The sequence below is a fragment of the Podarcis gaigeae genome (assembly GCF_964106915.1).
Source record: "Podarcis gaigeae genome assembly, chromosome: 13".
NCBI lineage: Eukaryota > Metazoa > Chordata > Lepidosauria > Squamata > Lacertidae > Podarcis > Podarcis gaigeae.
In genome coordinates, this window is record NC_139689.1 from 5,362,812 (window position 1) to 5,390,673 (window position 27,862).

General features: G+C 48.8%; 1 protein-coding gene across 2 annotated transcripts; it reads right to left on the reverse strand.

The window, feature by feature from the left end:
* Nucleotides 1-1,864: 1,864 nt before the first annotated feature.
* Nucleotides 1,865-27,795, reverse strand: LOC310828826 (arachidonate 12-lipoxygenase, 12R-type-like). 2 transcript variants are annotated; one of them, XM_083706737.1, is made up of 14 exons: nt 27,576-27,795; nt 25,147-25,351; nt 24,019-24,103; nt 22,262-22,384; nt 21,050-21,153; nt 17,747-17,919; nt 14,569-14,712; nt 13,415-13,618; nt 10,782-10,868; nt 9,184-9,353; nt 7,654-7,775; nt 7,402-7,502; nt 6,361-6,531; nt 1,865-2,910 (listed from the first exon to the last, which is right to left on the reverse strand). In XM_083706737.1, the coding sequence occupies exons 1-14, from the start codon at nt 27,594-27,596 to the stop codon at nt 2,731-2,733; spliced, it is 1,890 nt and encodes a 629-aa protein (XP_083562863.1). In that variant the 5' UTR covers nt 27,597-27,795; the 3' UTR covers nt 1,865-2,730. The 2 variants fall into 2 exon arrangements, with proteins under 2 accessions (XP_083562863.1, XP_083562862.1); XM_083706736.1 differs by lacking the exon at nt 27,576-27,795 and adding an exon at nt 27,224-27,478.
* Between the last annotated feature and the right edge of the window lie 67 nt (nt 27,796-27,862).

Consider the following 27,862-nt stretch of genomic DNA (forward strand, 5'->3'; position numbering starts at 1 on the left):
TCCGCCCTCCGTTTCAGCTCAGTCATGCTTCACTCACAGGCCCTCCTCCAGGAAACACAGATCCCACTTCTGACACCAGTGTTGCACACCACCGCAATCTCTCAGTGGTGTGAGATTTTAGGGGTTCCAGACACTCGCCAGGGTTTTTGCTCCCTTTTGGGAATGAGGCACAGCAAAGACTGTGGTGTCTTTATGATATATGGTTTATTTACACATACTATATATACAACCTGAGCTGATCCCAAGAGACTCTAGTTTGTTCCATAGCCACAACCTTGGATTCAAGCAAACGCCCAACATTGCTCTGACTCTCCTGCTTGGGGCTTTGTTCCTTAGTCACAATAATCCTACTCCCTACTGGACGCACAGGGTGGCGTCCAGATGTTTTGGAACATAACTCCCATCGGCCCCAGCCAACAGAGAGCCATAGAATTGTAGAGTTGGAAGAGACCCCCAACGGTCATTTAGTCTAATCCCCTGCTATGCAGGAATCTCAACTTGAGCACCCGTGACATGATCGTATGTTGCCAGGGCTGATGGGAATTGTAGTCCGAAACATCGGGGGGCCACCACCCCATTGAGCGAAGCCTGAGCTGAAGCCACAACATTTGAAACATGGGTAACCCAAGACATCCCGATTGCTAGGGAAATGGGGGCATTTGTATACATCTCCTCAAAAATGTAATTCAAAGTGAATCCCAAATAGTTACAGTACTTCCACAACTCTCCAAAACCAAATATTTGGGGCACAAGATATATTAATAGATGGTCATCTGTCATGGGTGCTTTCGTTGAGAATCCTGCATTGCAGAGGGTTGGGCTGGGTGACCCTCGGGTCCCTTCCAATTCTATGATTCTGTAATGGTTAGGCAAGCTCGAAAGGGACATGTTTATTAGTCACTCCCTAGAAATACAGAGGGAAAGCGTCCAAAGATAAGTGTGCTGGTCCTGGGGGGGGGGTACCGTGCGGCGTGGTCTGTGTCCGGTCCAAAGCTGAAGCAGGGTCCAAGGCAAGGAGTTGGGCATGGTTAGGAACTCTGGCAGAAGAGCAGGACAGGGTGCAGGCAGGAAGAGGCTACCAGCAATGTTGCTCCCACAACCTGGGACTGGGCTGGCTGGCTTTTATCTGCCCTGAGGCATAGGGCAGCCCCGGTCCACAGGTGACTTGCCTCTCCTGGCCTGGAGGCAAGCACTCCTCCTGCGGGAACTTAGTTCCCTCCGCCTCTCTGTCCTGAGCCTCTGCAGCTCAGGAGAAGCTGGAAGGTTACCGGACCCAGAGGCAACCTCAGCTTCCCCTGACAGGGCTGAGAGTGGAGCACCTGCAGGCAATGGGTCCTCCATCATCTCAGGAGCCAGAGCGGATTCAGCTTGTGTCTGCTCCTGAGGATCCAGCACAGGTGAGGGCCCTTCAGGTTCAAGCCTCAGCCCCGGCTCAGATGGTTCTGGAGGCAGGGACTCCTGTGCAGGCTGGGATTCCTCAGGTTCAGCCTCTGAATCCGATTCCCAGGCCATCACAATAAGAGCAACTGGTGCACAAATTGGAAAACCGGTCGTTTTTGCAACTAGCGAAACTTAGTAAGGAAGGAAGAGCACATGATCAGTCAGATGAAAGACATATCTAGGTCCACCATCGTGTTCTCACAGCAGCCAAGCAGATTGTTGGGATGCGTCCGGGGAGACGGGGGGGGGGGCATTTGGCAGGCCCCCAGCTGGCTCCAGCCACCGGCCAGCAGCCGGGCAAACTCCGGTTCTCAGAACAGCATCAATCAGCGACTCAAGCCTCAGAAGCCTTCAGAAGCTGAGCACGCTCTTATCAGCCGAGTGAATAACTTCTCACAACGGAAGTGGCGTACAGAGACATGTGTAAGCGTTATTTACAAGCGTTTATTCAGCATCAGGAACAAAGGAAAAACATGTCTGCTTCCCTTCGTGTCCAAGCAAACAGCAGCATAGCAAAAGCAATATACAACGGAAGTTCCCAGCAAGCTGTGCTGGAATGTAAACAGGCATGAGACACACAACAGTCATGCCTGTTCCTTTTAAGGTGGAACGGAACTATATCCTAACATAGATATCCCAGGGGCAAGTCCACAAGCAGCATTTGAGATCAGCAGCAGTGGTCTCCCCACAGATGAGCCCCAGCGACTGGTTTTCAGAGACACGTCGCCTCCTACAGTGGAGGGAGAAGCTAGCCATTGAGGCTTCGCAGACGTTTACAGCCTTATCCTGTGTGCTCCTTTTCCAAAGCTGCCCAAGTTGACAGCCATCACTGCCTCCCGTGGGAATGACTTCCACAGTTCGACTAGGTTAAGATGCAACTTTGTCTACCTGTCCCAAATCTAGCCTTGGAGGCCTGAGATTTCCTAGGGGTCCGGCAGAAAGGAGGCCAAGGTGCATTTCGAATGGACCATCGCCATGTGATGTTCTGCAGTTTCTCCAATATATTTTTTGGGGGGTGTTGGAGGAGCAGGTGAGCAATTTCAGGAGCAACAGTAGTGAATGCCGTACAAAATAGAGCTGGAAAAGATGGACAACTCCACTCTCCTGCCTGATCTGGTCACCCTTGCAAACATCAGGCCTCAAAGCCCCAATTTGGAGGTTCAACGTTTCAACGCTATGGGGTGTGGCAGGTCCATAGGGCACCGTTGCTGCTATCCTTGGGTTTCTGCCTTTTAGGATCCGTAGTCTTCAAGGCGCCTCTTTGCAGAGCAGGCTGGGAGACAGCTGTGCTCAGATGGACGTGCTGTTTTCTACTTCCGGAGGGTTGAGATAGTGGTACGGAAGAGGCAGTCTCCGGTTCCGCTCCTCAATTTCCATGGAGATCTGGGCCAGGCGGTTCTGGAAAGCTGCGATTACCTCCTTCGGCCGCTCTTCTGTGAAATGTTCATCAGGATAGCACCCCAGCGGTCTCTGGAGGGAGACAAGAAACGAGGGTGAGGTTCTAGAAAAGGTGTTTCCCAGCCACTGCCCCCTTGGTGCTAGAAACTGTGGGAATGTTCAGGGTGGCAGGAGAGGATATATTGTTTATTAACATCCTAACTTGCATTAGCAAGTTCCTTTACACAGCAAAGTGCAGTCCCCTTTACACAGCAGAAAGCTAGTTGCAAACTAGTGTGAATTTCTTAAGACAATACGCAATTCAATCTGGCTTGTCCAGATTGAAATGTGTTCTAATATTTGCTTGGTAAGACAAGACAGTATCTTAAAAAGCAGAGATATCACCTTGCTGACAAAGATCTGTATAGTTAAAGCTCTGGTTTTCCCAGTAGTGATGTGTGGAAGTGAGAGCTGGACCATAAAGAAGGCTGATGGTCGAAGAATGGCTGCTTTTGAATTCTGGTGCTGGAGGAGACTCTTGAGAGTCCCATGGACTGCAAGAAGATCAAACTGATCCATTCTGAAGGAAATCAGCCCTGAGTGCTCACTGGAAGGACAGATCCTGAAGCTGAGGCTCCAAGGCTTTGGCCACCTCATGAGAAGAGAAGACTCCCTGGAAAAGACCCTGATGTTGGGAAAGATGGAGGGCACAAGGAGAAGGGGACGACAGAGGACGAGATGGTGGGACAGTGTTCTCGAAGTGGCCAACATGAGTTTGACCAAACTGTGGGAGACAGTGGAAGACAGGAGAGCTTGGTGTGCTCTGGTCCAGGGGGGCACGAAGAGTCAGACATGACTAAACGACTCAACAACAACAGCCCCTTGAATCCCTCCTAAAAGAATAAAGACGCCATATTCTTATTCATAAGCAATAAGAAGAAAGTTTACTCACGATCAGGCAGAGCACAGTGTGATCCCTGAAGACAGGCTTAAGGCTTAAAGTTACAAACTTATACTAACAGGTTTACCCCATAAGGGAGATGACCTGAGGGACTGCTTGGCTGGCAGCCAGCAGTTCGTTCCAGGAAGTTCATGGGATGAAAAGAAGATGGGAAAGAGGGAGAGTGGCAACATGCCTCGTCCTTTTACCAGGTCTAGAAAGGCCATGCCCACCCACTAGTCCCATGCGCAAGGAAGGATGCTCCGGGCCAGGAGGAACAGGAAGTTTCAACTGGCTGGACCAAACATTCCCTTGCATGTCCACTCTAGGAAAACAAGGAATGTTGTACTTGACTGCTCCCAGTGGATTACATCCCACATAAACTCGTCCCCAGTGCCCTCTACCCCCCACCCTGTAAAAAAGCATAGACCATGTGAAAAGGAACTAGGGGCCTTAATAGACCGCAAGCTTAACACAAGTTGGCAGCGTGATGCAGCAGCAACAAAGGCTAATGCTATTCTAGGCTGCATCAGCAGAAGTCTAGTGTCCAGGACAAAGGAAGTAATAGTCCCACTCTATTCTGCCTTGGTCAGATCTCACCTGGAATACTGTGTCCAGTTCTGGGCATCACAGTTTAAAAAAGGATATTGAGAAGCTGGAAGGTGTGCAGAGGAGGGCGAACAAGTTTGAATGGTGGAAGGAGTTGGGGATGTTTAGGAATCTGAGATGTGACAATTATAGCCATCTTTAAATAGCTAAAGGTATGTTCCACAGAAGATGGAGCAAGCTTTTTTTGTCTTGCTCCAGACTTTAAACCAATGGATTAAAGTCACAAAAAGGAGATTCTGACTCAACATTGGGAATAACTTTTTGATGGTAATAGCCCATGACCCACTAAGGAAGATAATAACGCAATAAAATTCAGAGCCGTAACAATTAATTGAACCACTTTGTAGGAAAACAATAAATTGCTTAGAGGTGTTTTGTTCTAGTAAACCGCATGTAAGATTTGTTAAATAAATAAAATGAATTTCAGATTATATTACTTAGTGATGGGCGAATCTGTCGGCTTTGGTTTTTCTCAGTTTCTCATTTTGCCATTCTAAAATTCAGTTATTCACATGTCAATGAATTTGCGAAAGTATCAAAATAAAAAAATAAAAAGCAATTCCTCGTGAAAATTAATCAGCATTTCGGTGCGGATTTCTCCTAATATGACCTCTTTGTCTGAAATGTTGCCTCATATACAATTTTTCAAATGATTATGTTGTATTTTTGTAAACATCTTGCTTGGCTAAAGAATCGCATTGCAGAATTCAGGGAATTACAACTTCCAATGGATGGCTGCATTTCGATTTGTGTTCCCCACCCCCCCAAAAAGTGTGAATTAGATAATTTTGCCTATAAATGTGAACTGAATCTAATACCCCCGATATTCCTAATATTATTACATTTAGGGTGGGATTGAACTAAGTTTTCCTCAGAGCAGATTCGCTGAAACGAATTAACTGTGTGCATTTATTTCAGTGAGTGAAACCTAATTGAATCCCACCCTTCACCCCCCCTTTTTCCTCCAAGGGGCTCATGGCAGCTGCATACATGGTTTCTCCTCAACACACTTTTACCCTAACAACAACTTTGCAAGGTAGGCCAGGCCGACAGAGAATGACTAGCCCAACTTCACCAAGGGAGCCTCATCGCCGAGTTAGTCCAACACTAACCACTACTCGACACTGTCCCATTCAGGTTGGCCCTTTGGTTGCTTTGTAGCAGAATACAGCACACACCTTTTCTTGCTCTGGCTGTGCTGTGTCCCGGATAAGGAGGAGATGGCCACTTGTCATGGATGCTTTAGCTGAGATACCCACATTGCGGGCGGGTTGGTCTAGATGATCCTTGGTTTCCCTTCCAACTCTACAATTCTAAGGGTCCATGATGATGATGATCATGGGTAGGCAAACTAAGGCCCGGGGGCCAGATCCGGCCCAATCGCCTTCTCAATCCGGCCCGCAGACGGTCCAGGAATCAGTGTGTTTTTACATGAGTAGAAGGTGCCCTTTTATTTAAAATGAATCTCTAGGTCATTTGTGGGGCATAGGAATTCGTTCATTCCCCCCCCAAAAAATATAGTCTGGCCCCCCACAAGGTCTGAGGGATAGTGGACCGGCCCCCTGCTGAAAAAGTCTGCTGACCCCTGATGATGATGATGATTGATTTACAGTGGTACCTCGGGTTAAGTACGTAATTCGTTCCGGAGGTCCGTTCTTAACCTGAAACTGTTCTTAACCTGAAGCACCACTTTAGCTAATGGGGCCTCCTGCTGCTGCAGCGCCGCTGGAGCACGATTTCTGTTCTCACCCTGAAGCAAAGTTCTTAACCTGAAGTACTATTTCTGGGTTAGCAGAGTCTGTAACCTGAAGCGTATGTAACCTGAAGCGTATGTAACCCGAGGTACCACTGTATTGAATTTATATACCGCCGTATAGCCGGAGGTCTCAGGGCAGTTCACCGAACAAAATCAAAACATAAAACCACAACATATATAATCAAAATAACAACCCAATAAACACTCTCCATCAAGGTCCCTTCCATCTTCCTCGTACCCTATCCGCCTGTCCCTTGCTAAGCAGCCAAAGGAGCAGCAAAGTGTTACAGGTAGTGCTGACGTCCGGCAAAGTCTCCAGGAAGCTCTCGAATGTCGCCCTGCCCTTGATTTTCGGGGGTGCCTTCCTCATGGAGGAGGGGTAGTTGGGCATCCAGGCGCCAAAATCAAACTGGAGAAGAAGAGTTGGAGGTTAGAGGGCTCTGGGTGGTCAAAAGATACCTGGCACCCCTGGCACCCTTCCTCCGCCTCCACCAGGGGAGATGGGTTACCTGTTAGATCCACAGGATGTTCGCTGGGATCGGACTTTGGAGGAAGGAAGGAGATTCTCCATTGGGTGAGACTGGGGGACAAGCATTGAAAGCTGCCTTCTACGGATGTCGTCCCTTGGCCCACCTGGCTCAGAATTGTCTACACCACTCCTCCCCAACCTGGTGCCCTCCAGGTGTTGCTGGAGACCACTCCTGTTTCCCCTGGCCATTGGCTGTGGTGGTTGTGGTTGGTAGAAACTGGAGTCCAATGACATCTGGGGGGCATGTGGATAGGTAAAGGTAAAGGACCCCTGGACGGTTATGTCCAGTCAAAGGCAACTATGGGGTTGCGGCGCTCATCTTGCTTTCAGGCCGAGGGAGCCGGTGTTTGTCCGCAGACAGCTTTCTGGGTCATGTGGCCAGCAGGACTAAGCCGCTTCTGGCGAACCAGAGCAGCGCACGGAAATGCCATTTACCTTCCCGCCAAAGTGGTACCTATTTATCTACTTGCACTGGTATGCTTTCAAATTGCTAGGTTGGCAGGAGCCGGGACAGAGCAACGGGAGCTCACCCCATTGCGGGGATTCGAACCACCGACCTTCCGATCGGCAAGCCCAAGAGGCTCAGTGGTTTAGACCGCAGTGCCACCCGCGTCCCCTTCCATGAGGATAAGGAATGCTGTTCTGACCCACCCCTCACACATACACACGATTCTCCCTCTCCTCTCCCTCTCTATGCAATCATTTGCATTCCACAGAGTTAAAGAGCAAGAGAAAGATGAAGACCCCAACCTGGCCGTTGTTGACGCTGGCATGGCGGATGGAGCAGGTAAATATTACCATGGTGAGGTATTTGGTGAGCTGGGCAATGGTTTCTAGATGTTCAGGGAAGCCTGGAAGGAGAGCAAAATCGGGGTCAAGATGCCGCCCCGCTCAACTGACCCCCACAACCTCCCCGAGAGGTGGTCGCAGCATGAGGCGATTCAGGGTCCGGCGGCCATTTTTGTAGCTTGCGATGAAGAGGGTGCGGGAAGCAGATCTTACCAGAGGACTCTCGATGGAAAAAGCACTTGTCGAAAATCTCAGCCACCCAGGCCTGGAGTTCAGGATCCTCCTTGACAGAACCGTCACTTTTGTAGTAGAGATGGACAATGCCCTTCACAAAGCTGCAGCAATGAGAGGAGAAGGGAAAGAGTCAGTGGCAGTGGCCGGTGAGGACACAGGAGGAGAAAATGGTTTTTCTCGTGCCTAATCTGTTGGCCTCCGGAGGTGTGGGATTACAACTCCCATCAGTCCCCAGCTGGCAAAGAATGACTGTGGTATGCTAGACTAGAAGGCGGCAGCCAGACTGGTGATTGGGAGCGGCCGCCAAGACCACATAACACCGGTCCCGAAAGACCTACATTGGCTCCCAGTACGTTTCCAAGCACAATTCAAAGTGCTGGTGCTGACCTTGAAACCCTAAACGGCTTCAAAGGCCCAATATACCTGAAGGAGAGTCTCCACCCCCATCGTTCTGCCCGGACACTGAGGTCCAGCGCCGAGGGCCTTCTGGCGGTTCCCTCCCTGCGAGAAACCAAGTTACAGGGAACCAGGCAGAGGGCCTTCTCAGTAGTGGCTCCCACCCTGTGGAATGCCCTCACACCAGGTGTCAAGGAAATACACAACTCTCTGACATTTAGAAGACATCTAAAAGGCAGCCCTGTTCAGGGAAGTTTTTAATGTTTGATGTTTTATCGTTTTTTTTAAATATTCTGTTGGGAGCCGCCCAGAGTGGCAGGGTATAAATAAAATTATTATTATTATTATTATTATTGGTCACTGCAAAAAGAGAATGCCGCAGTAGATGGGCCTCCATTGGCCTCATCTAGTCTCACAGACTGATATATCAGATGGTTGAACTATCTTACCGACGAAGGCGCCAGAGAGACTCTCTTGACCTAAGCGTGTCCGTAATGATGGCTTCTTCCCCTGTGAGATTATGCTTGCAAATGACGTGAACTACTTAGCAATACAGTGGCACCTCTGGTTATGTACTTAATTCGTTCCGGAGAGCCGTACTTAACATGAAACTGTTCTTAACCTGAAGCACCACTTTAGCTAATGGGGCCTCCCACTACTGCTGTGCCGCCGGAGCACGATTTCTGTTCTCATCCTGAAGCAAATTTCTTAACCCGAGGTACTATTTTTGGGTTAGCGGCAGTGGCGTAGCGTGGGGGGTGCAGGGGGGGCCAGCCGCACCGGGCGCAACATCTGGGGGTTAGGGTTAGGGTTAAGGGGCGCAAATCCACGGGTTAGGGGGTGCAAATTACTTGCCTTGCCCCGGGTGCTGACAACCCACGCTACGCCATTGGTTAGTGGAGTCTGTAATCTGAAGCGCCTGTAACCTGAAGCGTCTGTAACCCGAGGTACCACTGTAGTTTAAATCTTGTTCCTTCCCAAGTCTAGGAATTCCAGGATTTGAAGAGATGGGCTGGAGGTCTGCCTTTGCAGCCCTCCCAGCGTCCCCTGCAGGAAGGCTTGCTCTCGCTTTCCGCTTTGTCCCTCTCCGCCCTCCCAGAGCCAGGATCGCACCTCTCGATGGCTTCCCAGAGCTTCATGCCGTCCTCCTTGTAGTAGTAGCCGGGGAGCGACTCCAGCCCCCTCTCTCGGAGGTCGTCGGGGAGGCAGAGGGTGGAATATGTCAGCTTTGAAAGACCTTTAGCCAGCAGGTGTGACAGACCGTGGAAGCCCGTGGCCGTGGCCTGGGAGAGAGAAAAGGCCCTTTTTCAGGAGCTTGAAACACAGTGGAGCAGATGCAAAGCTGCCAAGTGCCCTGGGAAAAAGGGACATCTCGTTTTTTTATGAGAGATCACGGCAGCCATTTTGGGTGCTCTTGCGCTGAAAAAGCACCTGGGAGGGGCAGAGAGGTATGGGTCGGGAAAATCTCCTGGGAGAGCATCCCAGAAGACACATGTCCCAGTTTGGGGTCTGAAAAAGTTGGATGGTATGTGAAGCAGGTAAGCTGTTGAGCTCAGAAACAGGAAAGCACCTGTATTCATGTTGTTGTTGTTGTTGTTGTTGTTGTTGTTGTTGTTGTTGTTGTTGTTGTTGTTGTTGTTGTTGTTGTTGTTGTTGTTGTTGTTGCTGCTGCTGCTGCTGCTGCTGCTGCTGCTATTATGATTATTTCTTCTTTTTTTGTATATAATTTTTTATTAAATTTTCTGTTTTACAGTTTAAAGTACTCTTTCTTACATCCTTAAGATATCTTCCCGAATCTGAGTGATTTTATCTGCAAAAATCCAGCAGATGTCAAAGCGATAAACAACTACCTGACATTCAGAAGATATCTTAAGGCAGCCCTGTTCAGGGAAGTTTTTAATGTGTGATACTGTATTTTTGCTTTCTATGGAAGCCGCCCAGAGTGGCTGGGGAGGCCCAGCCAGATGGGCAGGGTATAAATAAATTATTATTATTATTATTATTATTATTATTATTATTATTATTATTATTAATGACTTCCCTTCTCCTCTTTCCATGGTTCATGTTACATATAAAAAAACCCCTGCATATTTTACAAAAACTATACCATTCAGTATTCCATCCATCAAAACTTATTTACACAGCTGAATTTATCTCAATGCAGCCAGCATTTTTGGCTGTACAGTTATTTCCAATATATATTCAATAAACGCTTTCCAATCTTCTCTAAACATATGTTCTTGTTCTCTCATTCTATATGTTCTATATGTCTGCAAGCTGTGCATATTCCACCCCCATCGTTCAGTCTGGACACGGAGGTCCAGCTCTGAGGGCCTTCTGGTGGTTCCCTCCCTGCAAGAAGTGAGGTTACAGGGAACCAGGCAGAGGGCCTTCTCGGTGGTGGCACCCGCCCTGTGGAACTCCCTCCCACCAGATGTCAAGGAAATAAACAACTACCTGACTTTTAGAAGACATCTGAAGGCAGCACTGTTTAGGGAAGTTTTTAATGTTTGATGTTTTATCGTGTTTTTAATATTCTGTTGGAAGCCGCCCAGAGTGGCTGGGGAAACCCAGCCAGATGGGTGGGGTATAAATAATTTATTATTATTATTATTATTAACAGTTTATTTCCCATATGTGGGGCAAAATCTTAATCATGGGCAACTGCCCCCAGGATCAGACTACTAAGGGTTAAGCAAATCCGCGCTTACCAGGTCCATGAGGCCGCCTGGAGCAAAGAGATTCCCCCTGCCCAGGACGTTGATATGGAGCGTATATCTGAAGTGTGGGATTAACAGCTGCAGGTGAGAGAGATAAAACAAGGTCAGAGAAAGGAGGTCACAGAGGGTGGGGGGAGCCCAAGGGAGAGGTGAGATCATCCCCTTCCCCAAACCTTGCTCAGGCCAACTCTGGGTATGTCCTCCCTCCACAAATATTTTCATAGAATTGCAGAATCGTAAGGGACCCCAATGCGGGTGGTGCTGTGGGTTAAACCACAGAGCCTAGGACTCGTCGATCAGAAGGTCGGCGGTTCGAATCCCCGCTATGGGGTGAGCTCCCGTTGCTCTGTCCCAGCTCCTGCCCACCTAGCAGTTCAAAAGCACGTCAAAGCGCAAGTAGATCAATAGGTACCGCTCCAGCGGGAAGGTAAACGGCGTTTCCGTGCGCTGCTCTGGTTCGCCAGAAGCGGCTTAGTCCTGCTGGCCACATGACCCGGAAGCTGTACGCCGGCTCCCCCGGCCAATAAAGCGAGATGAGCGCCGCAACCCCAGAGTCGGCCACGACTGGACCTAATGATCAGGGGCCCCTTTACCTTTACCTTTAAGGGACCCCAAAGGGTCACAGGTCCAACCCCCTACAACGCAGTTAAAAAATCTGTGGCAGATGACCACCCCTCCCTTTGTTTAAAAACATCCCATGAAGGAGGTTTAGAGTGAATTTCTCCCAACATATGTGTCTTTGCATGCTGTTGGACTTAACAGACACATTTGTTGCAAAGCCAATTCCCTAATAATAATGAAATAAAAAAATTAAGGTCTTATATATATAATAAATGTTCATAAATGTACCAAGCAACCACGTACATAAATATATAAACCACATGTCTGAAGCAGCACAGGAAAACAGCCCCGAAACCATTTTGATTCTCAAACTGACCAAATGATTTCTCTGCAAGGTCAAAGTGGAAAAGCCTCCCCATTGTCTTTTCCTTCACAAATCCTGTCTTAAGGGTATGTCTGTGTATGAATAGGGTGAGCCTGTGACCTGGCTCAGGAACTAAGTATTTATCATTACAAAAGACTGGCCAGGCTCCCCAGGGTATCCAATCAAGTAAGCATTAACAGGTAACCTGCCAGACAGGAGGTAAACAACGCACTCAGATTTCTGCTGTAGACTGCCCTTTCTGTGATGTAGGGATGATGTATCTGGGGGTGGTCTTGGACTCCAGGGTGGGCAATTTCAAATGTCTTTATAAGGGCGGGCACACCTTTGTTTGGGATCCTCTTTTTTCTCCTGCCTGTGAAGGGGGCACCCTGTTGCAACAGTTCAATAAAGATCAGGCTTACTAGCTGCTTTGCTTCTCAATATTCTCTGGTTGGCCTCTGTTATTTTCTCCGGCCGATGGAGAACCTACAAAGGACTCTATAAGGGCTCTTGTGTCCCCCATAAGGGAATAAGGGCAGATTTTCATTTATTACAATAATAATAATAATAATCCAATTTTGTACCTTCTTTTCACTATTATATGCATTCATATGCACACTTTGCCCTGTTATGTGCATTTTTGCTGTGCATGACTGGAAAACAACTGCCATGAAAAAAATTCAGAGAGGCGTAAATTTCAAAGGACAAAATGTCATGTACCCATTCCAGAAAATGTAGCAACTAATCCAGCTTCAGTACTTGCAAGGGGGCACTGCAATGCCCCTGAGGGATGTCAACAGGGTAGCCACAAATGAGGAGGACTAGCGGTGTGACTAGGAGGACGCGGGTGGCGCTGTGGTCTAAACCACAGAGCCTAGGGCTTGCCGATGGGAAGGTCGGCGGTTCAAATCCCCGTGACGGAGTGAGCTCCCGTTGCTCAGTCCCTGCTCCTGCCAACCTAGCAGTTCAAAAGCACGTCAAAGTGCAAGTAGATAAATAGGTACCGCTCTGGCGGGAAGGTCAACGGCATTTCCGTGCGCTGCTCTGGTTTCGCCAGAAGCGGCTTAGTCCTGCTGGCAACATGACCCAGAAAAACTGTCTGCGGAAGTGGACAAACGCCGGCTACTTTGGCCAGTAAAGCAAGATGAGCGCCGCAACCCCAGAGTCGTCTGCGACTGGTCAGGGGTCTTGTTATGTTGTCCTGTCTTGCCCGCAAAGGGACCATGAACTATGTTATGTACTGAGTTGAATAGGATCCAAAAGGCAGCAGTCTGATTGGTCCTAAAACAATAGGATTCAGAATGCAGCAGTCTGATTGGTCCACAGGAGCCACCCAATCCAGCTCCAGGTGGAAGTGAATCCGCAACCTGATTGGCCTACAGGTGAATCCCAGAATTAGCCAATCACGTGGGCCCCATTGTGTAAATAATATATATAAAGCAGACATTCTGGGGGAACTTCCATTCCTCCTCACTACTATGAGCTGAATAAAGAGCATGAAATCCACACTCGACTCCGAGTATATTTCTGGTCCCTTTACCTAGAGCTGTGATACACAGCTCTCTTCTCCAAGGAGAGGGTCAGGGAGCTCAGGAGGAAGAGCTGAGGGGCACCACCGCCTCCCAGAATGTGGCCGCTTGAGGCAGCCACCTCACGCTGCCCAACGGCAGGGCCGGCCCTCCCTGCAACCCAAACCTACCTTGTGCACCGGGTGGCACATGGGCAGTTGCCGCAGGGTGGCCAGCAGGAAGACTTCCACCACCAGGTGGGTGTACAGCAGGTGGGTGAGCACCTCGTGGATGTGGAAAGTGCTGTTTCGCACCCAGAGCTTTGCCAGCGCCCAGTCCCACTCTGAATCGGTGGGCAAGAAGACGGGGCTCTCTGGTCCGGGTTGCTGGGTGAGCTGGAAACAGGAAAACATTGTTGAGGCCGTCGTTGTTTTTCGAGAGCAAGTTACTAGTCCCTTGGGAGCATAGCTGTCAACATTTCCTTTTTTTTAAGGGAAATCCCCTTATTCCAAATAGGATTCCTCACAAGAAAAGGGAAAAGTTGACAGCTATGCTTGGGAGGGAAGTGAAAATGGTGTCGCAGGTCAACACGGAGTAAACCCATTTTTTTTTGCAGTCAGGCTTCCGTAGGAATAAGTTTGCACTTCTGAGTTGTACAAAACTATTCATCCACCAGGCCCCCGTCCTTGAGGCAACAGCACAAAGCCAGGAATCTTTATCCTCTAAACCAGGCATGTCCAAAGTCCATTTCGGGGGCCTAATCAGTTTAATCTGGCCCCTATGGCAGTTTATGTCCAGGGGTAAAAATCCCCAAAAAACCTTCAACGACTTCAACCCTAAAAAAAGTTCAACAACTCATGGCCCTTCACTTCATCAAATCCGGCCCTCTTTGAAAAAAAGTTTGGACACCACTGCTCTAAACCATGGGTAGGCAAACTAAGGCCTGGGGGCCGGATCCAGCCCAATCACCTTCTAAATCTGGCCCCCGGACGGTCCCGGAATCAGTGTGTTTTTCCATTAGTAGAATGTGTCCTTTTATTTAAAATGCATCTCTGGGTTATTTGTGGGGCATAGGAATTCATCATATATTTTTTTTTCCAGAATACAGTCCGGCCCCCCACAAGGTCTGAGGGACAGTGGACTGGCCCCCTGCTGAAAAATCTATGATTTTATTATCAGTTGCTCTGGGTTGTTTCGTGGGAACTGAAATAACAGAAGTGCCTGAGCGTTGTGGTATAAGAGGGTGGGGGGGGGGAGAAAGAGGGTGAGGAAGAGAATTAATCCCTCCAGCTCCGGGGTGGGGGGCTTGGTGGAATTTGCCACCCCAGAGGGAGACGGGCGTTACCTGGATGGCAATGGGGATCATCTCCCCTAGGGGAGTCGAGTGCAGGAGGCAGAGAGGAGCCGAGATATGCTGGAGGGAACCGTTCAGTTTGGCGGCCGGAACGCCTTCCAGAATCTGGCAGTCGATGAGGAAGATGGTGCCCTTCTGTAAGTCAAGGTAAAGGTAAAGGTAAAGGTAAAGGGACCCCTGACCATTAGGTCCAGTCGTGGCCAACTCTGGGGCTGTGGCGCTCATCTCGCTTTAATGGCCAAGGGAGCCGGCGTACAGCTTCCGGGTCATGTGGCCTGCATGACTAAGCCGCTTCTGGCAAACTAGAGCAGCGCACGGAAACGCCGTTTACCTTCCCCCCCGGAGTGGTACCTATTTATCTACTTGCAATTGATGTGCTTTCAAACTGCCAGGTTGGCAGGAGCAGGGACCGAGCAACGGGAGCTCACCCTGTTGCGGGGATTCGAACTGCCGACCTTCTGATCGGCAAGCCCTAGGCCCTGTGGTTTAACCCACAGCGCCACCCGCGTCCCCTCTGTAAGTCAAAGCCTGCCATTAATAGGACAGAGGGGTGAGGTAGGAGAATAATATGCCTCCAAAATGAAAAATGGCATCTGTCTAGTAAAGGCTTTCTGGGAAACGATATATAATGAGTTAAAGTAAATGTTCAAAACCACTTTTGTTTTAAAAAAACAGAAGCCTTTTTACTGGGTATAGTAGGTGAAGAGGTACCAAGAAAAGATAAAAGACTGTTCATGTATGAAACAACAGCGGCAAGAACACTTTTAGCCCCAAAATGGAAACAAGAAACACCACGAAAGAAGAGTGGAAGATGAAAACGATGGACTTTGAGGAACTGGCAAAGCTGACGGGGAAAATCTGAAAGCAGCTTGAACAAGTATTCCAAAAGGACTGGAGCAAATTTATACGATATTTGAAAGATCATTGTAAACAATTAACAACACTAGTAGGGTTATCTGAAGATTTGTGATGAGAAATTGTTTACCTTTCTATATTGAGATAGAGAGATAATTTATTACGGTCAAAGACCAGCTCACATAATACAACACAAGAAAAACAGCGTTCATAAAAGATAAAATATACAATCGGAACAGACTGCAGCAATAGCTCATGAGTTAAAATTGAGATATATACATACACCTGTACAACTGAGATTTGGGCTACCATAAGAAATTGACCCTGAGGCGCCCCAAAGGACAACTTCAGCATTTCCCTAGTAAGCTATTTTATTCTAGAGGATGATATATGCCTACAAATCTGGGCGCAGAATCTGGCTACCAGCCAGGTCGTCTTATGATCTTTGCCTAAGAGGAGAGAATTCAGTTTAGACTTGTCTGAAAGATCAGTGAGCCTCTTCAGCAAAGGATCAATGGTGTCTCTACGAATCTCAACATAAGGAGGACATCTAAAATATATTTGTTTCTATATTTATTTAAACTTGGAGGTATTTTGTGTTGTCTTATTAGAACTGGAAATTCCCGCTCACCCCTTCCCAACAGGTGGGCGGAGTCTGCGGCCCCGAGCAGTGCCACCTGGCCAGGTGTCACTCACCAGGTAACTGCGGGCTTGGCCCCCTCACCTGGTGGGCCAATGGGCTGCCAGTGGGGGTGTGGCCTGGGGGTACGTTTAGGGGCTGCTCCCCGGCCAAGACTCATGTTAGGTATCCTTTAGTCTATCTTCAAGTGAAAGGGGGTGGTATCCTTTAGTCTATCTTCAAGTGAAAGGGGGTGGCCGCGGCGTTTTTGCAGGTCCCGTTAAAGCAGCGGTTCTCAACCTGTGGGTCCCCAGATGCTGTTGGACTACAACTCCCATCATCCCTGAGCTCTGGCCTTGCTAGCTAGGGGTGATGGGAGTTGTAGTTCAACAACATCTGGGGACCCACAGGTTGAGAAAGGCTGCGTTAAAGGGTGTTTGTGGGAGTCCCTGGCCCTAGAGAGGCAGCACGTAGGCCAAACTCACAATGCGGTGTTGTGCGTGGGTGTGCTGTGTAAGTTCACAGTTGTGGTCCCCTCACTTTCTTCCTCCACATCCTCAGCCCCCCCGTGGGGTTGAGAGGAATACCTTCTAAGGCCATTTCCAGGTTGCCTACATCTGAATTCAATAAAGTTGTGGCCAATTCGAACCCATAGCTTGTTGTCAGGTCTCATCATTTGTGGTGGGGGGGTAGGGGACCCAAGGACAGGGTTAGTGCGTGGGCCCGCAAATATATAAAATGCTGTGATATGAAGGTTTACTTTGAAAGCCAAGAGGTGGGAGGGGAGGAGGTTGATAGGCTCAAAAGAGCCAAAGAGGTCAAGTGGAAATAATGATGTAATTATATATGTTCAAATTGTACTGTTGAGAGTGTATTAACTTACGGTCTGTGTGTGTGGTTTGGGAGCTGCACGGTCAGGCAAAAAACAATGCTGTCCAGGGTTGTAAAGACTGCAGAGAGAATAATTGGGCGCACTCTTCCCACCTTGGATCAAATCTATGCTTCCAGGTGCCATAAGAAAGCTGCAGAGATAGCGCAGGATAGCAGGCACCCCGGAAATGATCTCTTTCAGCTTCTGCCTTCTGGAAGAAGGTACAGGGTTATAAAGACTAGGACTAGCCGCCTGAGAAACAGTTTCTACCCAAATGCAATTTTGGTTTTAAACGTAGCGTAAGGTAGTCTCTGTGGGAGTATACTGTATTTAATTATGGGGTATCAGAGTTTTTAGGGGGTTAACCAGGCTGGGATAGCTGGGATAGCAGGCCTGTTGGTTTTTGAATGTCTGATGTAGATTTTTCAATTTGGTTGTTCTGTATGGGACAATGACAATAAAGATTATCGTATCGGAAAATGAATAAAAATTATTTTGAAAAGAAAAGAAAAGTGGCATCTATCTAGCTGCCTGTCTAATAATATAAATTGTATCTTCTTTCCATTGACTCATATATCCCAAGTCTGTAGCAAAACTATGTGAAATTATTGGAGACAACGCAAACAACCAAAGCTTTCAATGACAATTACAGAATCTTACGAAAGAGCATCAAAATTGCGAAAGAGAACGAGCAGCAAAGTGGGCTCAACAATTCATGAAAAAGTAACAAAGCGAGAGGATGGAGCGAAGGGCATCCCTGATGGCAGCTGAGGACTTTGTGAGGCTGTGTTCAGAAGGTGTGGGGGCCTGTCCTGTCTTCTTACCTTCAGCTCCTCCTCCAGGCTGGTGTGCTTCTCCAAGGATTTGGCAACCATCTCATGTGTGACGGGGAAATTGGCGGGGATCTCGGTGCAGCGTCGGATGACGACGGGATTCACTCCGTTGAGATACTGGTACCCAAAGAAAGCATCTTCATCCCAGTGCATGCTGACGTATTCTGGGGACACAGAGATGCACATGGTAAGGTATCAGAGAGGGCAGATTTCCTTTGGTGGGTGTGCTAGAGGAGGCCTTTATTCAGAGGTGGGGGCAGAAGGGACGAACCGCAAAAGTCCTTCAGTCCTCAGTTCCTCCCATCCATAAAGTAATCATCATCATCATCATCATCTATTATTTATACCCCACCCATCTGGCTGGGTCCCCCCAGCCACTTTGGGCGGCTTCCAACAAAACACTAAAATACAATAACCTATTAAACATTAAAAGCTTCCCTAAACAGGGCTGCCTTTAGATGTCTTCTAAAAGTTTGGTAGTTATTTTTCTCTTTGACATCTGGTGGGAGGGTGTTCCATTGGGAGGGTGCCACCACTGAGAAGGCCCTCTGCCTGGTTCCCTGTAACTTGGCTTCTTGCAGCGAGGGAACTGCCAGAAGGCCCTTGGCGCCGGACCTCAGTGTCCGGGCAGAACGATGGAGGTGGAGATGCTCCTTCAGGTATACTGGACCGAGACCGAGTGGGTCTAATAGGTCTGCATGTTTGGCAGGATTCTGCGTGGCCACAGAAAAAGGCTTAGAGTTAGACAGTGGTAGCAGGTACAGAATTTAGGCTCCTGGGAATCTCAGCCAGAGGAACTTGCCGTCTTTATGGCTGGGAAAAGATGCTGGAACTGTGAAGTCTCAGGAGCTGAATGAGATTTTAGGGTCGTAGCCATGCCATTTCCGGAGTGGTTTAACTATCAATCCCTTTTCAAAGGGAACTTTGGGGATTTTACCCCTCTGAGGGGGGGAACAGGGGTCTATTGACAACTTTCAGCATCTTTAACAAACTACAGCTCCCAGAATTCTTTGGGGTTAGATGATTACAACCCGTTATATGCTGGGCTGCCTCTGAAGATGGTTCGGAAACTTCAGCCGGTGCAGAATTCGGCAGTCAGGTTCCTCGCCGGGCCAAGATGGTTTGAGCAGATAACATAAATCCTGGCGCAATTGCACTGGCTGCCAATTACCGTATTTTTTGCACCATAACACTCACTTTTTTCCTCCTAGAAAGTAAGGGGAAATGTCTGTGCGTGTTATGGAGGGAATGCCTACGGGTGGCGGGGGGGATCTGTTGCAGTTGTGAGCAGAGGATCCATGGATCCCCTTCCTTCCCTCCTCCGTGGCTCGCTTTGAAACAGCAAAGCGGGAGAAGAGCCGCTGAGTGGGGAGGAGAGAGGGACAGAGAGCCTGCTTGCTTTAAAGGAGCAAAGCGGGAGAGGAGAGGAGAGGAGCTGCTTACACGAGTGTAAGCGGCTCCTGTCCAGTTGGCTCCTTTAAAGCAAGCAGGCTCTCTGTCCCTCTCTCCTCCCCACTCAGCTCGCTAAATGGCATTATTAGCAGCATCCTTCTCCACACACCCCATGCGTGCTCCTTGTCCCTTGAGTGCTTTTCCTTCCTTCCCCACTTAAAATGTGGTTACAAAGCACAGATCCACATGGATCCTCAGGATTTTTGCACTGGGTCACCCCAAATTCACCATCAGATCACATAGCCTGTCCCTGGCTACATCTTGCACCAAAAAAATCACGCACCCACTGTTTCATGGGGCCGCAATGGCGCAAAACATGGTTACAAAGCATGGATCCACATGGATCCTCAGGATTTTTGCATTGGACTACTCCAAACTCACTGTCAGGTCACATGTCTGTGGCCATAGCATGAACCACAAAAATCATACATCCACTGTTTCGTTTAGAATATTTTTTTTCTTGTTTTCCTCTTCTAAAAACTATGTGTGTGTTATGGTCTGGTGCGTGTTATAGAGCGAAAAATACGGTAGTTCCCCGTTCTCAACTGAAAGTGCTGGTTTTGGCCTATAAAGCCTTAAACGGCTCAAGGACTGCCTCTCTCCAGATGAACTGCCCTGGAACCAGTGATCACCTGAGGCCCTTCTTCGTGGGCCTCCTTCGTATGAGGTCCGGATGGTGGCAATAAAAGGAAGGGCCTTTTCTACGTTGGCTCCCCATTTGTGGAATCCTCTCTCCCTAGAGAGGCTCACCTGGTGCCTTCACTACATCACTTTCGGCGCCAGGCAAAAAGATTCCTCTTCTCCCAGGCCTTTGGCTAATTAAACTCTCAGATAAGCAGATGACACAACCTTGATGGCAGAAAGTGAGGAGGAATTAAAGAACCTTTTATTGAGGGTGAAAGAGGAGAGCACAAATATGGTCTGAAGCTCAACATCAAAAAAACTAAGATCATGGCCACTGGTCGCATCACCTCCTGGAAAATAGAAGGGGAAGAAATGGAGGCAGTGAGAGGTTTTACTTTCTTGGGCTCCATGATCACTGCAGAAGGTGACAGCAGCCATGAAATTAAAAGACGCCTGCTTCTTGGGAGAAAAGCAATGACAAACCTGGACAGCATCTTAAAAAGCAGAGACATCACCTTGCCAACAAAGGTCCGTATAGTCAAAGCTATGGTTATCCCAGTAGTGATGTACGGAAGTGAAAGCTGGACCATAAAGAAGGCTGATCACCAAAGAATGGATGCTTTTGAATTCTGGTGCTGGAGGAGACTCTGGAGAGTCCCATGGACTGCAAGAAGATCAAACCTCTCCATTCGGAAGGAAATCAGCCCTGAGTGCTCACTGGAAGGACAGATCCTGAAGCTGAGGCTCTAATATTTGGCCACCTCATGAGAAGAGAAGACTCCCTGGAAAAGACCCTGATGTTGGGAAAGATGGAGGGCACAAGGAGAAGGGGAAGGCAGAGGACGAGATGGTGGGACAGTGCTTCTCGAAGCTACCAGCATGAGTTTGACCAAACTGCGGGAGGCAGTGGAAGACAGGAGGGCCTGGCGTGCTCTGGTCCAGGGGGCCACGAAGAGTCGGACACGACTAAACGACTCAACAAGAACAAGGCCTTTGGGGTGAGTTTATTGGTTTTGTTTGTTGTCATGGTATGTTTTTTGTTTTGTTTTTATACTGTAATCCACCCTGTGATCTTTGGATGAAGTGTGGTATAGAAATGATAATAATGATAATAATAATAATAATGATGATGATGATAATGATGATAATGATAATGATGATGATAATAATAATAATAATAATTTATAGGATGAATGTGGTCTGGATGAAGATACTGACCTGAAACAGGGGATCGATAAAACCAAAAAACCCTTCGTACATCATCCAGCTTCCGCCAAGAATTCTTACAATCCAGCAAGCCCTTCAGTTTCAACTCAACTTCTCTGGCATTCAGAAAGGAAAATAAAACGTATTGAAGAGTGCGGGAAACTGGGTCTCGAAAGCTCCCTTTGCTTCTGCCCCCCCCCCAAATGACTGGCAGAAATAAAACAGCTACAGCATAGATATTTCCCACAGCATAGATAAGCATGATAGCGAGGAACTTCACCTGTTGAGTTCCTGTCTGCTCTATAAGCCTTAATGGCCAAAAGGCTGGGAATTTTATACTTCCACCGCTTATTCCACACACAGGTACATTCTTGCCAATTCACGGTTGTTCCCTTGTCGGTACATTTAAAATCAATAATAATAATAATAATAATAATAATAATAATAAATATATTTATATCCCGCCCTCCCCAGCCGACAACAGTAAAATGATAAAACATTCTAAAATCATTTCATTATATAATTAATTCAAATCAGATTAATGGCAACCATTGGGCTAGAGTTCTGTGAGGATTGCCAAAGGAGGGGGTCAGGCTGTGCCCTGGCCAAAGACCTGGTGGAACAGCTCTGTCTTGCAGGCCCTGCGGAAAGATGTCAAGTCCCGCAGGGCCCTAGTCTCTTGTGACAGAGCGTTCCACCAAGTCGGGGCCAGTACTGAAAAGGCCCCGGCCCTGGTGGAGACCAGTCTAACCACCTTGCGACCTGGGACCTCCAAAATGTTGTCATTTGTGGACCTTAAGGTCCTCCGCGGGGCATACCAGGAGAGGCGGTCCCGTAGGTACGAGGGTCCTAGGCCGTATAGGGCTTTGAAGGTTAAAACCAGCACCTTAAACCTGATCCTGTACTCCACCGGGAGGCAGTGCAGCTGGTAAAGCACCGGGTGAATGTGATCTCGCAGCGAGGACCCCGTATGGAGTCTCGCCGCGGCATTCTGCACCCGCCGGAGTTTCTGGGTCAGTCTCAAGGGCAGCCCCACGTAGAGCGAGTTACAATAATCCAGTCTGGAGGTGACCGTTGCATGGATCACAGTGGCCAGGTCAGGGTGAGAAATTTGCTATGAGCAAAACGGTTGAACCAGAATTTTTGCACAAGTTCAGATCCTGGGGAACTCTCATCCCTCCTCCAGCTCCCGCCTCTGCCGCCCATGGCCCAACAGATACTTACGAAGCCACCATTTGCACCCGGAAGGCACTGTATCGGCGGCAGGAATACTGATCGTTTGGATGCAAATTGTCTACGCAGTCAACATCTAGGCATTGGGGCCAGCCCGGTTGATATTCTTTATATCTGCCCCAACAAATAAACATAAATGTTTGCAAAAATCCATAAATGGGGGGAAACTCCATAAAAATTAACGTCAGCAAAAATACAAATATTTGATGAAAATTGCTTGCAGAAATGTGTGCGTTACTCAAAAGCTTTAAAAAAACGAGTGTAGGGAATTTTGCAGTAAAATGCAGCTCATTTTACTCACAGGGACATAGAAAAAGCCCCTCAAAGTGATTTGGAAATGTGGAAGGGAAAAGTGAGAAACTCTGGGGAGAGCCACACCGTACATTCAACGCACACGACTTCTCCCAAAGAACCCTGGGAACTGTAGTTCCCCCTCACTGAGCTACAATTCCCAGCACCCTTGCCGAAGGACAGCTCCCAGTTTCCTTTGCAGGAAGTGCTTTAAATGTATGGTTCAGGGAGCGCCCTGAAATCTTATTCGGCTCCTGAGATTTCACACTTCCAAGCATATTATGCCAACCATGAGGACTAGGAAGTTGCTGAGATTCTCGGGAACCTACCGTATTTTTCGCTCTATAGGACCCACTTTTCCCCCTCCAAAAATTAAGGAGAAATGCGTGTGCATCCACTGGAACGAATGCAGGCTCCTTGGCTTCAGCGATAGCAATGCGAAGCCTCCAAAGCACAGAAGGAGCACTTCTTCCGCACTCCGGAGGCTTTGCCTTGCTTTCGCTGAAGCCTGGAGAGCGAGAGGGGTCGGTGCGCACCAACCCCTCTCGCTCTCCAGGCTTCAGGGATAGCCGCCTGAAGCCTCCGGAGTGCAGCAGGAGCTCACACTGCGCTCCGAAGGCTTCGGGTTCCTTTTGCTGAAGCCGGGAGAGCAAGACTCTCCTGGCTTCAGCAGAGAGGGAGAGCTGCGCAGCGCACCTTCAGCCAAGTGGGAGGAGAAATGGAAGGGGCTCCGTTTCTCCTGCCACTTCGCTGAAGGGGCCCTGAGCAGAGAGGGGGAGATTTTTTCTTTCTTGTTCTCCCCCTCTAAAACAAGGTGTGTCCTATGGTCGGGTGCGTCCTATAGAGCGAAAAATACGGTAAATTCTGCATGCGCTCTTTGGGGGAAGCCATGTGTAACGGTTATATGGGGTTGCTCGTGCGTAAGTTGCCGCCACTCCTGGCTAGGTGGCCTGGTTAAACCTTTCCTGGCTGGACAGCTCTTCACTTCGTGGCTGTTCAGTCGCTAGCAGAATCCGTCAGTGGGCGTTTCTTGAACTTCTTCCAGCAAAGAAGTTCTTTGACGCCAAGTCTACGCCTACTTTCCCTGCGCTGAAGTCTTCTGCGCAGGGTGGGTGTGGGTAGCGGAGGACCTGTGCTCTCCCCGCTGGTCTCCGGCGAAGAGTCCTGGAGCCCCCTCTCCGATTCCCCCATCCGCCCCCCTCTATCCCTGGTGTTACGCTGATTTCCTTCCCCAGCCGATGAGTTCCCTCTCTCCCTGCTTGGCCCTTCTGCGGCATCGCTTGGGAGCCCTGCCTCCACTTCTGGCTCCGATGTCAGTTCCCTGACACCATGTATGAAATGTGCTTTAAATTGTACAATATGGTGCTGTCTGGGGAGAACCCAATGTTGACAGATTGCCTCGTTCCGGCAGCCGACTCCCGGCCTGTTCAGGTGAGCTAGCCACAGAATCTGCTCACCTGTAGGCCTGTCGCTTCGCTCGCAGCTCATCCCTCCGATGTTGTAAGAGCAGCTGGTTCTCCTTGTCCATGCAAACGGTTTTGGCTGGAGGGAAGAGAGGCGGGCAGGATGGAAAGAGAGTTTTGGGGGAGAGGAAAGATCGCAGGACGGGGCTTTCTCTGGCAACCTGGCTCCATCCCTCTGAACCCAGGGCCAGCTTTGAGGCCACAGCCCTGTCTTTGTAGAACCAGAGATCTAATTCTAATAAGGACTGCCGCTTCCAGAACTCAAGCCTGAGCTTGCTTCCCTTCCTCTTCCCTCCCCATCGTTTTCTCCTTTTGTGTCATGACTTTCAGACTGTCAGCCTCAGGGCAGATACTACCTTGCCACAGACCTCGTAAGCCGCACCTGGAGCCTTTTTGGCTAAAGAGCAAGTCAATAATAATCATAATTACAATGAAATATATACAGTGGTACCTTGGGTTAAGTACTTACGATATTTTTCACTCCATAAGGCGCACCTAGTTTTCAGAGGGGGAAATCAAGGGGAAAATATTATTCCTCTCCCCCCACCTCAGGGAGCAGCTACTCCCAGATCTTCTCCCTGCTTTTGCGGGAGGTGGGGGAATTTCCCCACCTCGTAGAAAAGCCCACAGGAGTGCACTGGCTGCGTCAGTCCCTTCTCCCTTCGGGGGGAAAGCCCGCAAGAGCCACGGGGGCTTTTCCTCCCTGCCTCCCCCCCTGCATTCACATTTCCCCTTACATTTTAGTGCGTCTTATGGAGCGAAAAATACGGAGGTCCGTTCTTAACCTGAAACTGTTCCTAACCTGAAGCACCACTTTAGCTAATGGGGCCTCCTGCTGCCGCCGTGCCGCCGGAGCACGATTTCTGTTCTCATCCTGAAGCAAAGTTCTTAACCTGAAGCACTATTTCTGGGTTAGCGGAGTCTGTAACCTGAAGTGTCTGTAACCCGAGGTACCACTGTATATGTCCTTCATGGAGTGGGTGGCTGTGGCAGCACGGAGCTGTTGGCCACGAGGAATGCTAATCGAGTAGGGAGGAAGTCTTGGGTGTGATACGCCAAGCCAGAAAGGTGTCACTCCTTCCCCTCTGTGGAAATACCAGAAAGCCGGACAAGGTCTCTCACCTGCCCCTTCTCTGAGCTCGAGGGTCTGGTACCCCAGAAGCCACTGGTAGCAGGGAAAGCGATATGTCTCTCCCTGGGGGGCGGCCACTTCAACATAGCTGCAGTTCCAGTTTGTATGAGGGAAGATGCTGTACTTCTCCTTGTGCAGCCGGACCAGCAGGATGGGGCCCAAGTCCTGTTCGCTTTGGACCACATATTCACCCACCTGAGAGGCAGAAGGGGAGAGTTTAAGGCAGGGGTCAGCAAACGTCTTCAGCAGGGGGCCGGTCCACTGTCCTTCAGACCTTGTGGGGGGCCGGACTATATTTTGGAGGGGGGGAAATGAATGAATTCCTATTCCCCACAAATAACCCAGCGATGCATTTTAAATAAAAGGACACATTCTGCTCATGTAAAAACACCAGGCAGGCCCCACAAATAACCCAGAGATGCATTTTAAATACAGTGGTGCCACGCAAGACGAAAATAATCCGTTCCGCGATTCTCTTCGTCTAGCGGTTTTTTCATCCATTTAATCCATTGACGGATTAGAGGATTAGCGCTATTAGTGGTTTAGCGGCTTTTAGCGGCTTATTGGCTTATTGGATCAGCTGATAAGCGGCTTAGCGGCTTAGAAAAAGGGGGGGGGAGGAAAAAAACCCCGCAGGAACTCGCAAGACATTTTCGTCTTGCGAAGCAAGCCCATAGGGAAATTCGTTTTGCGAAGCGCCTCCAAAACGGAAAACCCTTTCGTCTAGCGGGTTTTCCGTCTTGCGAGGCGTTCGTCTTGCGGGGCACCACTGTAAAAGGACACATTCTACTCATGTAGAAACACCAGGCAGGCCCCACAAATAACCCAGAGATGCATTTTAAATAAAAGGACACGTTCTACTCATGGATAAACATGCTGATTCCCGGACCGTCTGCAAGCCGGATTCAGAAGGCGACTGGGCCGGATCCGGCCCCCAGGCCTTAGTTTGCCTACCCATTGTTTAAGGCATCATGGCGACCGGGAGAGGCTGTGAAACGCAAAGAAGGTGGTGTTTTCGCAACCGCCTTCCCCTCCGGCAAAAGGACACAGGACTTTCTTAAAGGATTCCGGCAGTAAGCCTGAGAGTTAACCCAACCCAAAAGTGTTCTGTACACAATAAATCAGTTCTGACTTTATCTCTCCACCTGCTCACCCCATCACCTGCATCTACACGAAGGTTTAGCCCATCGCTAGGCTATCAGAAGAGCAGAAGCAGCTGGGAAAGGAGCAGTGGAATTCATAGATTTTTTTTCAAAAAAATAATCATTTTGGATGTTGCCTTTGTTTCTTAATCTGATCCTTTTACATAGTTTTGCATGCACCGTGGTATTTTATGCATTGTGCCTTTCAGTCCTTTGTATTGATCATTGTTTATTGTCATTGCTAAGTTTCTGTTTGATGTTTTGAGAGTTAATTTTATCGTGCACTATTGTATTCTAATAGGTTATTAGGTAAAGGTAAAGGGACCCTTGACCATTAGGTCCAGTCATGGCCGACTCTGGGGTTGCGGCACTCATCTCATTTTATTTGCCAAGGGAGCCGGCATACAGCTTCCAGATCATGTGGCCAGCATGACTAAGCCGCTTCTGGAGAACCAGAGCAGCGCACGGAAACGCCGTTTACCTTCCCGCTGGAGTGGTACCTATTTATCTACTTTGTGCTTTCGAACTGCTAGGTTGGCAGGAGCAGGGACCGAGCAACGGGAGCTCACCCTGTGGTGGGGATTTGAACCGCCGACCTTCTGATCGGCAAGTCCTAGGCTCTGTGGTTTAACCCACAGCGCCACCCGCGTCCCTAATAGGTTATTACATATTACTTTATTTGATATAAGTCGTTCCATTTTAAAGTTACATTTCGTTATGACTTTTTGTATTGGATCAGATGATTATAAGGTGTGTGTTCTTCGCTGTATATTTTGTTGCTGTGAACTGCCTTGTGTATAGTAACATAGAAAGGCTGTACATGAATTAAAACTGAAATGAAATGAAAAATTAGGGCTGAAATCCTGCTGAAATCAGTGTAGACAATGCTGAGCTAGGCAGGATTCCGAAAACCCAAAGCACTCACCTCTCCAGGCGAAAAGTCTTTGCCGCATTTATCCAGCTGGGTTTTGGGGCTCTCCCCTTGAGACCCCACCAAAGTGATGGAGATCGAATCCATGGTCCCTGCACACAGGTAGTTGCCTGTGGCAACCCGGATTTTGTAGGTACTAGCCATGGACGCTGCAGCTGCGGGACTTTTCCAGAAACCTTGACGAAAGCCAGCGAGGTTTTTATTTTCCCCCTCCCTCCTCCTGCTTCCCGCCCAGAGTCTGGCTGTTCAAAGGAGAAGCCCAGCCAGTTCCCCCACTGCCTGACGCTTGGAAGAGAATTTGGGAGTGAACAGGAGTCGGCCCCTCCTGACTCCCACGCACACTCACCTGGGACAGGTGCAGGTTCATGCAGGTGGGTGGGATATTTCACTTCGCAGGAGCTTTATCAGATGCTGGGAGATCTTGGGTTCAGGCCGGGGGCTGCAGGCAAAGCCGGCTTACTTTTATCTCCAGGAAAGATTAAAAAAAAAACCTAATGGGTGACAAATTATGACAACACCAGAGGACTCCTCACCTGGAATGATTATCTTTGGCTCTGCAATCTTGACATGAGAGATTCTCGCAGGCTTTCAAAAGCAAGCATACCATGCTGTGTAATCGGATTGGCTGGGTTC

Coding starts and splice junctions, on each gene's coding strand:
- LOC310828826 (XM_083706736.1), bottom strand. CDS start 27,373: ATGGCTAGTACCTACAAAATCCGGGTTGCCACAGGCAACTACCTGTGT. Junction 25,352..27,223: donor AAGACTTTTCGCCTGGAGAG/GTGAGTGCTTTG, acceptor TCTGCCTCTCAG/GTGGGTGAATATGTGGTCCA. Junction 6,532..7,401: donor CCAGCGTCAACAACGGCCAG/GTTGGGGTCTTC, acceptor CTTCTTCTCCAG/TTTGATTTTGGCGCCTGGAT.